Genomic DNA, 12241 nt, shown 5'->3' on the forward strand with positions numbered 1-12241 from the left:
AAACTTTAAAATAGCTGAAGGAATACTAACTGCTCATGGGTGAGCCATGCAACAATCAAAAAAATGACATGACTACCAAAGTTATACTATTAATGCTATACCAAGTAAGTTATAAAAGAGATACCTTACATGCTAGCTAAAGTAATGATAAAGTTCATTTGAAAAAAAATAAAGTATCAAGAGAAACAATTACAAGATGTCAGGGTGAAGAAGAAATGGCAATTCCTGACCTCAAAGTGTGTTATAATGTGGCAAGTTTCAAAACTACCTAATAATGATTAAAAACAGAAAGGCAAATTAGTTAAACAGACTATGCAAAAGAGAGTCAGAAACAATGGAACTCAATAGCCTACTCTTCAATGGAATATAAAATATAAATTAATTAGGAAAAAACTCACAATTTGATAAACACTGATAAGAAAACAGATAAGTGATCTGGCACAAATCAAGTTTATTCCATTATTTTGGTATATTCCATTATATTTTGATATATGGTTATAAGATAATGGAATAATATAACCATATACCAAAATATATTCTGAAAACATAGGTAACCTTAATACTAAAGACTAATATGCCAAAAAACATTAAAAGAGAAGTTGATCATATATATCTCACTATGGATGGGATACGTTTTTCTTAACCAAACAAGGGATTACAAAAGACAAAATGACACATTTGATTACACTAAACTGAAATACTTCTGCATAAAAAATTAATTTACCTAAAGAGTTAAGTAGGGGAAAAAATCTTTGTATCAAATATCTCTGATCAGAGAGCAGTATTCAAGATATATAAATGATTAACATCTATGTGTATGTGTATATTTGTAAGTATACATATATAACTAATAGCCATTCCTCAACACAGAAAACATTCAAGGGATATGAATAAACAGTTGTCAAAAGAATAATTGTAAAGTATTAACAATATGAAAAAATGCTTCAAATTACTTATTTACAAGAATCCATCAAACAACCCTGAATATTTACCCATGACCTGAAAATTGGCAAATATGACAAAATATGGAAATAGCCAATAGTAGAAGGTGTAAAGGGCAAGAACTCTGGAGAAATATACTTAAGACTCATTATGATTGATTTAATCCTACAACAAGGTGTTAACTCAGTGGAATTGATAAGACAATGATTATCTAGTTTATATATACTTAGCACTTAGCATGGTGATGTAATAGTTCTACAGATGATGTAATTGTAATAGAATATTTAAACTGAGGACAAAGTCAGCCACAGAGATTCCATCTTTCATCAGCCTCTGGTGATTCTCCTGCCCCCTGCATTCCTCCACTGAAACCAAGACCCATTCCGGAGGGCCTGCAGAAAGCTAGCCGAGCCCCAAGTGAAGGAGACAGACTGTGAAGGGGATAATAAAGATTTGGACTTTATCCTTGACTATTCTCATGGTGATTATTCTGCTGAGACCAAGGCAGGTCTGAAGGCCCTCCAGAAAGGTAACCAGAACGTTACCATTTTGGTACCCAAACATGGAAATAAGGATTTACACTCAGCAGTCCAGATGGATACGATCCTGAGTTCAGTGGAAAAGTCTCCTTGACCTGAAAATTAGGGTGAGTACAAAAATAGAAAAGCAGGAAACTTTGGTAAGAGCTAAACTAGTTTTTAAGCTGAAATGGGACAAATGCTTAGAAAAGAGCTTTCCCCACCATGTAGAAAGAATAATAATAATAAAGCTAATAAAAAATGAAGGTTTGATTGTAACTTGGGAGCAGATTGGTGGATTCTTAGAAACATTAGAATGCATGTCCCCTTGGTTCTCCAAGGAAGAAGAATTAGAGGCAGATAAATGGAAATTAGTAGGAGAGCAACTAATTGAATATTACAATGATAATGGTCCTGATTCAATTCCTAAAGAAACATTATATATATATATATATATATATATATATATATATATATATATACACAGTGATGATGAAATTAAAGAGAGAGATGGTACTGACAAAGTAGCTGAAAAGCATGAAGAATTAGACAAGAAAGGAGTGCTGATGAAATTAAGGAGTGTGGTGCTTCACAGCATGAGCCATTAGGGTATTTCCCATCCCCTGACCTATCCCCCTCAATAAACCCTTCATGGGTGGAGGGAGAAAGAGGAAGGGGAGGGGCAGTGACACAATCAGCACCACCCATGAAGCAGCTTTGTCCACCCTCCATGACAAGATTATAAAAGGCACTAGTTAAAGCTTAAAAAGGGCAGAATGTATCTGATTTTAAGAATATAAGCATACCCTGTTGTTGAAGAGTTTGACTCTTCAGGTCAAGAAAGGAGAAGATACACTCCTCTTGATATGGAAATAATTAAGAATTTGAAAAAGGCTTGTACTCTTTATGGGGCTATATCATCTTATATTAACATGGTATTAAAACATTTGGCTTTTGAAATTTTAAGCCCCAGTGATTGGAAATCTATAGCAAGGGCATGTTTAGAACCTGGACAAAACTTATTGTGGTTTCCAGAATATAGTGAACTCTGTAGAGTACAAGACCAATGAAATAGGCAAACTGGAATTAATATACCAATCACCTTTGATCAACTAGCAGATATAGGTCAGTATGCAGACACTTCAGCACAGATTAATTACCCCATAGCAGCATATGAGCAAATTGCTGCTGCTGCTATAAAAGCACTAGAGCTTCCTCCCAGGAAAACAAGATAGAGGGGAAAACTTTATGAAAATAGAGCAAGGTCCAAATCAACCCTTTGCTTATTTCATGGGGCGTCTGCTGACAGCTGTCATATGAACCATTGGTGAAAATGTAGCAACAGTAATAATGATAAAACAACTTGCTAGAAAAAATGCTAATGAAGTTTGTAGAAGAATTATACTGGGACTCCTCAAGGATGCTTCTTTAAAGGAGATCATAAGACGCTGTGCCACAGTGGGCACAAATGCCTTTTATACCCAGGCTATGATGCAAAACATGGGAAGACGGGGTCCCTTGTGGCAGGGACTTCCAGAGAGATTCTTCAGTGCTTTCAAGGTGGTAAAGTAGGGCACCTGAAAGCTCAATATTGGCATAGAGATAGCGTGAGAAAGCAGGATGGGAGAACAAGACTCAAAACCCATGTCCAAAATACAACAGAGGCTTCCATTGGGCATCAGAATGTAGACTGATTCAGGGAAATGGAAAGTGGGTTCCAGCAACAAGATATCAAACAAAAAACAGGTGGGACATGATGGTGCCGATGCTACACTCAGAGATTCTTTAGAAACTCAGTACTCAGACATGATCAATCAGCTAAGAAGCAATCTGATAGGGAAAAGGGATTACAATTGGGGAGAATACAGGTTTTATAACCCAACAGAAGGACAGTGTCCAGTGCAAGCAGCTCCAATATAATCCCCAGGTGATGTGGAGAGATCTAGAAAGTTGTGAATAGAAGAGACCAGATAGGTTAACTGCTTGGGGGAGAGGGTTTGCTTGCATCTCTACAGATGGAGAAGGAATCAGATGGGTGCCAACAAGCTGTATTCTCTTTGTCCATCGGAGACAGAAAAAAAGAAAAACCTCAAAACAAAGGAGAAAACTCAAGAAACATTGGTGGGGGCAATACATGTGCCACTGAAAAAGCATGACTGTTAACCTAATGTATATGGCAATTGACTCGTAAACATCAAAAATTGTTGATAAGACTGTTATAGAACTTCAAAACCATCAGGAACCATTGGATTCCTTGAGATGAAAAATTGGTTTTTTTTTTTTAATAGCCTTTTATTTATTTATAGGTTATATGTATGGGTAACTTTATAGCATTAACAATTGCCAAACCTCTTGTTCCAATTTTTCACCTTTTACCCCCCCACCCCCTCCCCTAGATGGCAGGATGACCAGTAGATGTTAAATATATTAAAATATAAATTAGATACACAATAAGTATACATGACCAAAACGTTATTTTGCTGTACAAAAAGAATCAGACTCTGAAATATTGTACAATTAGCTTGTGAAGGAAATCAAAAATGCAGGTGGGCATAAATATAGGGATTGGGAATTCAATGTAATGGTTTTTAGTCTTCTCCCAGATTTCTTTCTCTGGGCGTAGCTGGTTCAGTTCATTACTGCTCCACTGGAAATGATTTGGTTGATCTCATTGCTGAAGATGGCTAGGTCCATCGGAACTGGTCACATATAGTATTGTTGTTGAAGTATATAATGATCTCCTGGTCCTGCTCATTTCATTCAGCATCAGTTCATGTAAGTCTCTCCAGGCCTTTCTGAAATCATCCTGTTGGTCATTTCTTACCGAACAATAATATTCCATAATATTCATATACCACAATTTATTCAGCCATTCTCCAACTGATGGGCATCCACTCAGTTTCCAGTTTCTGGCCACTACAAAGAGAGCTGCCACAAACATTCATGCACATACAGGTCCCTTTCCCTTCTTTATGATCTCTTTGGGATATAAGCCTAGTAGTAACACTGCTGGATCAAAGGGTATGCACAGTTTGATAACTTTTTGAGCATAGTTCCAAACTACTCTCCAGAATGGTTGGATTCATTCACAACTCCACCAACAATGCACCAATGTCCCAATGAGATGAAATATTGTTGAGAAGACTATTGCAGAACTTCAAAGCTTACAGGAATCATTGGATTCCCTGATACATGATAAGACTATTGAAGGACTTCAAAACTTGCCGGAATTATTGGATTCCTGGCACATGAAGTAATGGACAATAAATTGGTTTTGGACTATCTCTAGCACTTATGGACATGTATAATTCCTCATGTTGATTCATGTTGTTTGTTATATCACTGAGAGCCTGTGCTTTATTGCTATGTGCTTGTGTAATACCTCCCATGTTGATGGATTTATGTATACCTGTTTAAAATGAGACCCTTCAGAAACCCACTAACAAAATCTGATTTGACTCATTTCCCTTTGGTGTTTTCACCTCCCTTCGTGGAATGTCAGTGAGGACGTGATCACCTCCTTTTTGGGGTTCTCACCTCCCTGAGAAGTCAGGGAGGGCATGACCACTTATGTTCTAAAACAAGAAAGTGGAAGATGTAAAAGGCAGGAACTCTGGAGAAATATACTTAAGTCTCAGTATGATTGATTTAATCCTACAACAAGGTGTTAACTCAGTGGAATTGATGATACAATGGCTATCTAGTTTACATATACTTAGTACTTAGCATGGTGATGTAATAGTTCTACAATTGATGTAATTGTAATAGAGTATTTAAACTGAGGACAAAGTCAGCCACAGAGATTCCATCTTTGATCAGCCTTATGGTGGCTCTTCTGCCTTCTGCACTTTGAGAGAGAAGACTTGACCAGCCTCTAGCAGCTTTCCTGCCTCCTGCATTCCTCCCCTGAAACCAAGACTCATTCCAGAGGGCCTCCAGAAAGCTAACCAGAACATTACAAGAAAGGTTGAGAAAGACAGGCATATTGATCTGTTGTTGATGGAGCTATGCATGAGTAAAATCATTTTAAAAAGTAATTTGGAATTATTAAATAAAATTACTAAAATGTCCATACCATTTGACTCAATAGATTTCATTACTGGTTTTATATTTAAAGAGGTCATTGATTAGACCCATATATATTAAAATATCTATTTTTGTGTTAAGAATTGGAAACAAAGTAGATAGTTATCAATTGGGCAATGGCTAAACAAATTACAGTACATCAATGTAATGTAATAAATGAAAAATGTGACAAATATAAAAACATTGAAAGAGCTATATGAACTGAAGCAAAGTTAAGTGAACAGCCAAGCAAACAATATAAATGATGATTACATTTTAAAAGGAAAAACCACCACAAAATTAAATCAAATCAAAATTAAAGTGAATGTTACAAAATTATAAAGAATAAGCATAGCTCAAAAGAAGAGCTAAGAGAAGACAATCCATTTTCCAAGCCACTTGTTTGCAGAGGTGGAAGCTCCAGAAATGTTGAACATTGCACATATTTTCAGACTTCTTAATGTACTCATCAATTATGTTGATTTTTTTCTTTTATTTTATTTATCTTTAAGAAATGCTATTTATTATATGTGATAGGTGGTCCTTGTGGAGAAGCAATAGGAAAGGAATTAGGGAAACGATGATGACTAAGAAACAAAATACATAAACAAAAGCTTATTTTAAAAAGAGTATAGTATAAGGACAACAAAGCCCGACTGTCCCAATTGTTGCTTAATGTGTTCTAACCAACAAATCCTGAGAAACTTCTGATCTCCTGATGCTAACAGAAGCCTCTATCATCAGACAGCCTGATGTTTTTAACTGCTGCAGCTCCAGAACAATTCCCAAGCCAAGACTATGCACAAATAGCCTTTACTATATCAGTAGCATCAGTTTGTTGGTTTGTCTTCCTGTCATATAAATTTTGGTACTAAGTTTTGCTCTCACCAATAATTTACATGTTATTTAAGAATAATAAAAAGAGAGCTTCACACACAAGGTAAAATTCTAACAAATTTAGCACCAGGGAATGCTAATCCTTAGAGCACTCATTCAGCATCAGGCTCCAAGTGTTCAGATTTTGGCAATGTACACAAACCAACCCACAAATTTGTAACTGGATTGCCTACCTGCTGCAGAGACTGAAGGTACACTTCAACCTCTGCCCGGCTCTCAATATTCTACTAATCCTGTCCAGCCATATGTATGAAAAGAAGTAGTCTGCCTTCTCTCTGAGATGACCCTGAGAGCGGGGACCTCCTAAGGATTTTGTCCAGAATACCAAATAGGTACCTTAAATAACACAATTTCAGAAAAATAAATTGAACTTCCTATAGAGGATTACCTAAAGCTCAGAAGACTCTAGTTAAGATGATTTAATAATAAAATTGTATCAAAATTTTTAAAAATAATTAATATTTAATAAAGTTTATCAAAAATTTTAAAAGATCAATCCTCCAGATTCCTTTTATGAGACAAATATCATCTTAATACCTAAATTGGAGAAGGATAAAGAAAACTGCAGGTCAATATTATACACAAATATTGATTCAAAAATTTAAAATAAAATCTTAACAAAATAGTATAATGCTTTATCATAGATATCATTCCTAAAGATTATAATAGATTTATACCAAGGATCTTGTTAAATATTAGAAAAACAATTAACATAATGATATTGTAGCATATATAAAAGGATGAATAAGGAGTTGTTGAGCCAGAGCTGAAAGCACATTAAAAGAGGGCTATATGCACATCTGTCAAGTTTTTTTTTTCCTTTGTGGCTGCTGGGGGACAGAACTCTGAGCTGTTCATTGTATCATGTTGGGGATAAGGAGTTGCCCTTTCCCCACCCAGCTAAATATTATGATCTTGACAAGGCCATCTCTTTCTTTTGTATTTGTTGTTTTTTGATCTTAGGTGAATGAATATTCTGAGATGGATGAGTCCAGTGAGCACTATTTTACAAGTTCAAAAGGGCCAGTCCCATCAGCAATAAAAGTCAACTAAAGAATCCATTGGAGCTAGTTAATATGCATGGGAGTTGAGGAAATAGTCCTGGAAAGAATGCTACAATATGAAAAATAAAAACATTGAAAGCCATATAGTTACACAAGAAAATGCTAAGTAAAGTTTTAAACAACAGACATTTATACTAAAAAAACACTGTAAAGTATGGTCCTAGAAAGATTATTTTTTAACATACTAGAAAATACCTCCCAAAAAAACTAAAAGGTAGTTTTATGTGCAGTGGGGAAATATTAGAAGCTTTATCAGTGAATATAAGAGATAAACAATGATGCCACGTTTCCCTATTGTTATTTCAAAAAGTTGGAGAATTGTTCAAAGTAATGAGATAAGAGGAAGATATTAAAAGCATAAAGATAGGCAAAGAGAAGACAAAATTATTCCTACCTGTCATGATGACATGACAGTTACTTAGAAAATCCTAGGGAATCAGCAAAGAATATCATAGATTCAATAGCTCTTTAGAATGTCAGACTACCAAAGGATATGAACAAACAATTCTCAGACGAAGAAACTGAAACTATTTCTAGCCATATGAAAAGATGCTCCAAGTCATTATCAATCAGAGAAATTCAAATTAAGACAACTCTGAGATACCACTACACACAGTCTGACAGGTGTAAGATAATGTGGAATGTTGGAGGGGGTGTGGGAAAACAGGGACACTGATATATTGTTGGTGGAATTGTGAATACATCCAATCATTCTGGAGAGCAATTTGGAATTATGCTCAAAAAGTTATCAAACTGTGCATACCCTTTGATCCAGCAGTGCTACTACTGGGCTTATATCCCAAAGAGATCATAAAGAAGGGAAAGGGACCTGTATGTGCACGAATGTTTGTGGCAACCCTCTTTGTAGTGGCCAGAAACTGGAAATTGAGTGGATGCCCATCAGTTGGAGAATGACTGAATAAATTGTGATATATGAATATTATGGAATAGTATTGTTCGGTAAGAAATGACCAACAGGATGATTTCAGAAAGACCTGGAAAGACTTACATGAACTGATGCTGAGTGAAAAGAGCAAGGCCAGGAGATCATTATATACTTCAACAACAATACTATATGATGATCAATTCTGATGGACGTGGCCATCCTCAGCAATGAGATGAACCAAAACAGTTCCAATGGAGCAGTAATGAACTGAACCAGCTACACCCGGAGAAAGAACTCTGGGAGATGACTAAGAACCATTACATAGAATTCCCAATCCCTCTATTTTTGTCTGCCTGCATTTTTGATTTCCTTCACAGGCTAATTGTACAATATTTCAGAATCCGATTCTTTTTGTACAGCAAAATAATGGTTTGGACATGTATACTTATTTTGTATTTAATTTATACTTTAACATATTTAACATGTATTGGTCATCCTGCCATCTAGGGGAGGGAGGAGGGGGAAGGAGGGGAAAAATTGGAGCAAAAGGTTTGGCAATTGTCAATGCTGTAAAATTACCCATGCATATAACTTGTAAATAAAAAGTTATTAAAAATTTTAAGAAAAGAATGTCAGACTACAAAATAAGTCCATAAAAATCATAATCATTTCTTTATAGTAATAGCAAGATTCTGGAGATAATAATAGAAAGCAAAATCACATTCAAAATAATTAGAAGATACATAAAATATCTGGGAGTCAATCTATTAAACCTTACTCAAGACCTAGACATAGATATATAGTTAGAAGTAAAGAACAATTTAAATGGCTTGAAGTATAATCAGTGCTCATTGGTGGACCACTCCAACATACTAAAAATGACAATATTACTAAGGTTAATTTTCCAATTTGGTGAATAACAATAAACCTGTCAAATGGATACTTTACAATGTAAGAGAAATAATTTCAAAATGTATTTGGAGAAACAATGGTCTAAATTCTTTCTGCATCAGTAGGATCAGTCTGTAAAGTTGCCTTTCAGCAATAAATCTCCTTAGCTACTGAAATAGGGGGAAAAACATGGGAATGAAGGGAAACAGCACTTCCATATATCAAAATATATTATAAAGCCATAATCATCAAAATTATTGGTTACTAATTAAAAAATACAGAAGTAGACCAATGAAATGGACTAAATAAGTTCATTTTTAAAAAAAACAGAAATAAGTGAACTCAATAAAGCAGATATAAACAAATTTGAAAACATAAATTATGCAGAAAAGAATTTTTGATAAAAAACTGTTAGAAAAACTTGTCAACAATTTGGCAGAAATTAGGCTTAAACCAATATCCATTACTGTGTTCTACAATAAATTCAAAATGGATGTTACAATCAATATTAAAGATAAGATCACATAGTAAAATATTAGAAAATAAATTAATCATATACCTCACAATTGGGATTGAATTCTTACTCAAACAATGGAAAGAGACAACTAAGATAAAATATATAGTTTTGATTAAATGAAATTGAAAAGTTTTTGCATGAAGAAGACTAATTGAAATAAAGAAAGTTTAACTAACAGAGAAGATGATAACTGAATTCAACTTTGATAGGTAGTATAAAGTAGTTGTGATCTCATTAGCTCACCTCAATTTATTTACTATTTTTATGCTGAAGAGTCTCAGATCTATCTATCCAGCTCTAAGCTTTCTACTGATCTCTTATCTTACCCACTAACTGCCTTTCAGACAGTTCCAAGTGAATATTCAAGAGACATCTTAAACTCATTCTTTCTTTGTATTTGAAATCTAATGTTAAACCTTGCTCTATTTAGATATTGTTCTACAGCACTTGGTCTAGATTTTTCCTCTTCCTCTGTCACATCATACTTTGTATTATAATTATCAGTGAACATTTCATATCGCTCTTACCCAATAGAATAAAAAACCTCTTGAGGGCAGAAGTCATATTAATTTATATCTTGGTATCAATTACATGAAGCATCATGCTTTTTATATGCTTGAAGCTAATAAATATTTATTGACTTAAACCAAAAAAAAAATTCTATTCATGGTAGTTAATTTTACCTATGAGGATTTCCATCAACTTTTAATGAAAAAATATTCTTATCAAGGCAGTTTACAACTAGCAAAAGCTTGAAATATTTAAATTAACTTTAAAAAGAAAAGTGGATGGTATGAAAAAATAATGGTATGAAAAACTTTTTCCACCATAGACTATTTTTCAAAGTCTAAAGGGAACTTAGTGCAGCATTTCATATTCCAAATTGAAGGAAAGCATAGTTACCAAGTAAAAGTAATGCATAATTCTGGTATGAAAAGTTATCAGACTATATTTTCCGCTATTTGGTGGTGTTCTTACCACACATATATAAACTTCTAAAAATAAAATTAATATAGGTGTGGGATAAAAGACATTTCTTGGAGCATTTCACAGATCAAGAGGTTAGTCTAAAAGCAACACAGGTCTGGTGGGGCTGTGTCAGTTTTGTATCACATATAAGTTGGTTGTATCGATTATAGTACTCCATTTCTTCAAGTTAAAAGTATTTTACAAATATCTGAGGGATGGCAATTTATCTAGAAAAGAATTAAGTTCTCCTCCAATAAATTTATTATTTTATTAAAGCTTTCTGTCCCATTTAAAAGATGTCTTTTATAGTTATATGGATAATCAAACTTTATGTTAAAGGCAATAATTCTTTGGAATTTATGAGACACAAAAAACCCATAAATAACTAGAGTCCAGCTAGCCCTACCAAAGCTGTGAGGTTGGCAGTTGGCACTCCTAAAATTCTCTTTCTCTACCCTCCTTTAAGAACACAATGTTCTCAGACTTTGTTCAGGTTTCACTGTCTTTAGGAAGGTTCCTAGTGTCTTTATGCTGACTTCTATGACATTTCAATCAGTCTTTTTCTTCCTAGGTTGTATCCCTTAATTCAAAATTATATCTCCCTTCTCTCTCATGACCCAACTTCAATTCCTTGTTTCCTTATCTCAAAAATCACAAAGGAAATTAATCTGACAAATTAAATTCACACAAAGGCATAAATGAAAACATTTTTCTGTGCTAGTTTTTCCAGTGGTATTTTCATTTTTAAAAGGGGGTAAGTAGGAAAGGCAATGCCTTACACCCAAAGGAATAAATGAATCTTGAATGGAAGAATTACCAGTATCCTGTGAGGTAAATGGCAAAATACAGGGGCATTCCACAGGGACCGTCTTCATAGCATCACTACCTATTCTACCTATAAGGTCCTCTCTGAAAAGAAATACCTAAATTAAGAAAGCAAGAGAGAAGGAGAGCCCAAACCTTCAAAAATGTGATGAATTCTTCTTCTCTGTCATTGGCTCGCATTAGTTTTATTTGCACTGTTTCAAAAGCCCGTTCACTTTGTAAAGCTAATCCATGGAGCTGCTGAGAAGCAGTTACTTCAAGCTCTGTCATAGCAGATTTTGTCTCACTCATTTTATTTAGTAGGTGAGTAAGCTTGTGATCCTGTAAAAATATCATTAAATATTCACTATGATTCCTGGTAATTATAGTCTGACAAATTTATTAAATACATTTAGCAGAAGTTAAGAAAAACAAAATAAGCAAAGTCGTATTTATGATATATTTATTTTCCTCTGTTTTAAAATAAAACTTCTGACTTTTAAATTTTTTATTCATTCTAAATTATAATTCCCCTTACTCACATATTGTTATGTATTTGCTTCCAAGTAAAAGAAAAATTATTTCAAACCAAAAAGTCTCAAGTATATTAAAATTATGCAATATGTTTAAAATTTCAGGGCAAATGATGAATTTTCTATACCCATGTCATGGTTTTTCCTCAAAAATA

At 34.2% G+C, this 12241-nt stretch overlaps 1 protein-coding gene across 2 annotated transcripts in view; it reads right to left on the minus strand.

The window, feature by feature from the left end:
- CNTLN (centlein) overlaps window positions 1–12241 on the minus strand; it is a 429193-nt gene that overhangs the window by 82692 nt on the left and 334260 nt on the right. For both annotated transcript variants that reach the window (XM_031961486.1, XM_031961482.1), the window contains one exon: window positions 11710–11895. In XM_031961486.1, coding sequence (XP_031817346.1) covers window positions 11710–11895 — 186 coding nt within the window. The remainder of the gene's footprint in view (window positions 1–11709; window positions 11896–12241) is intronic.

The sequence above is a fragment of the Sarcophilus harrisii genome, chromosome 1 (assembly GCF_902635505.1).
Source record: "Sarcophilus harrisii chromosome 1, mSarHar1.11, whole genome shotgun sequence".
In the NCBI taxonomy this organism is placed as follows: Eukaryota; Metazoa; Chordata; class Mammalia; order Dasyuromorphia; family Dasyuridae; genus Sarcophilus; species Sarcophilus harrisii.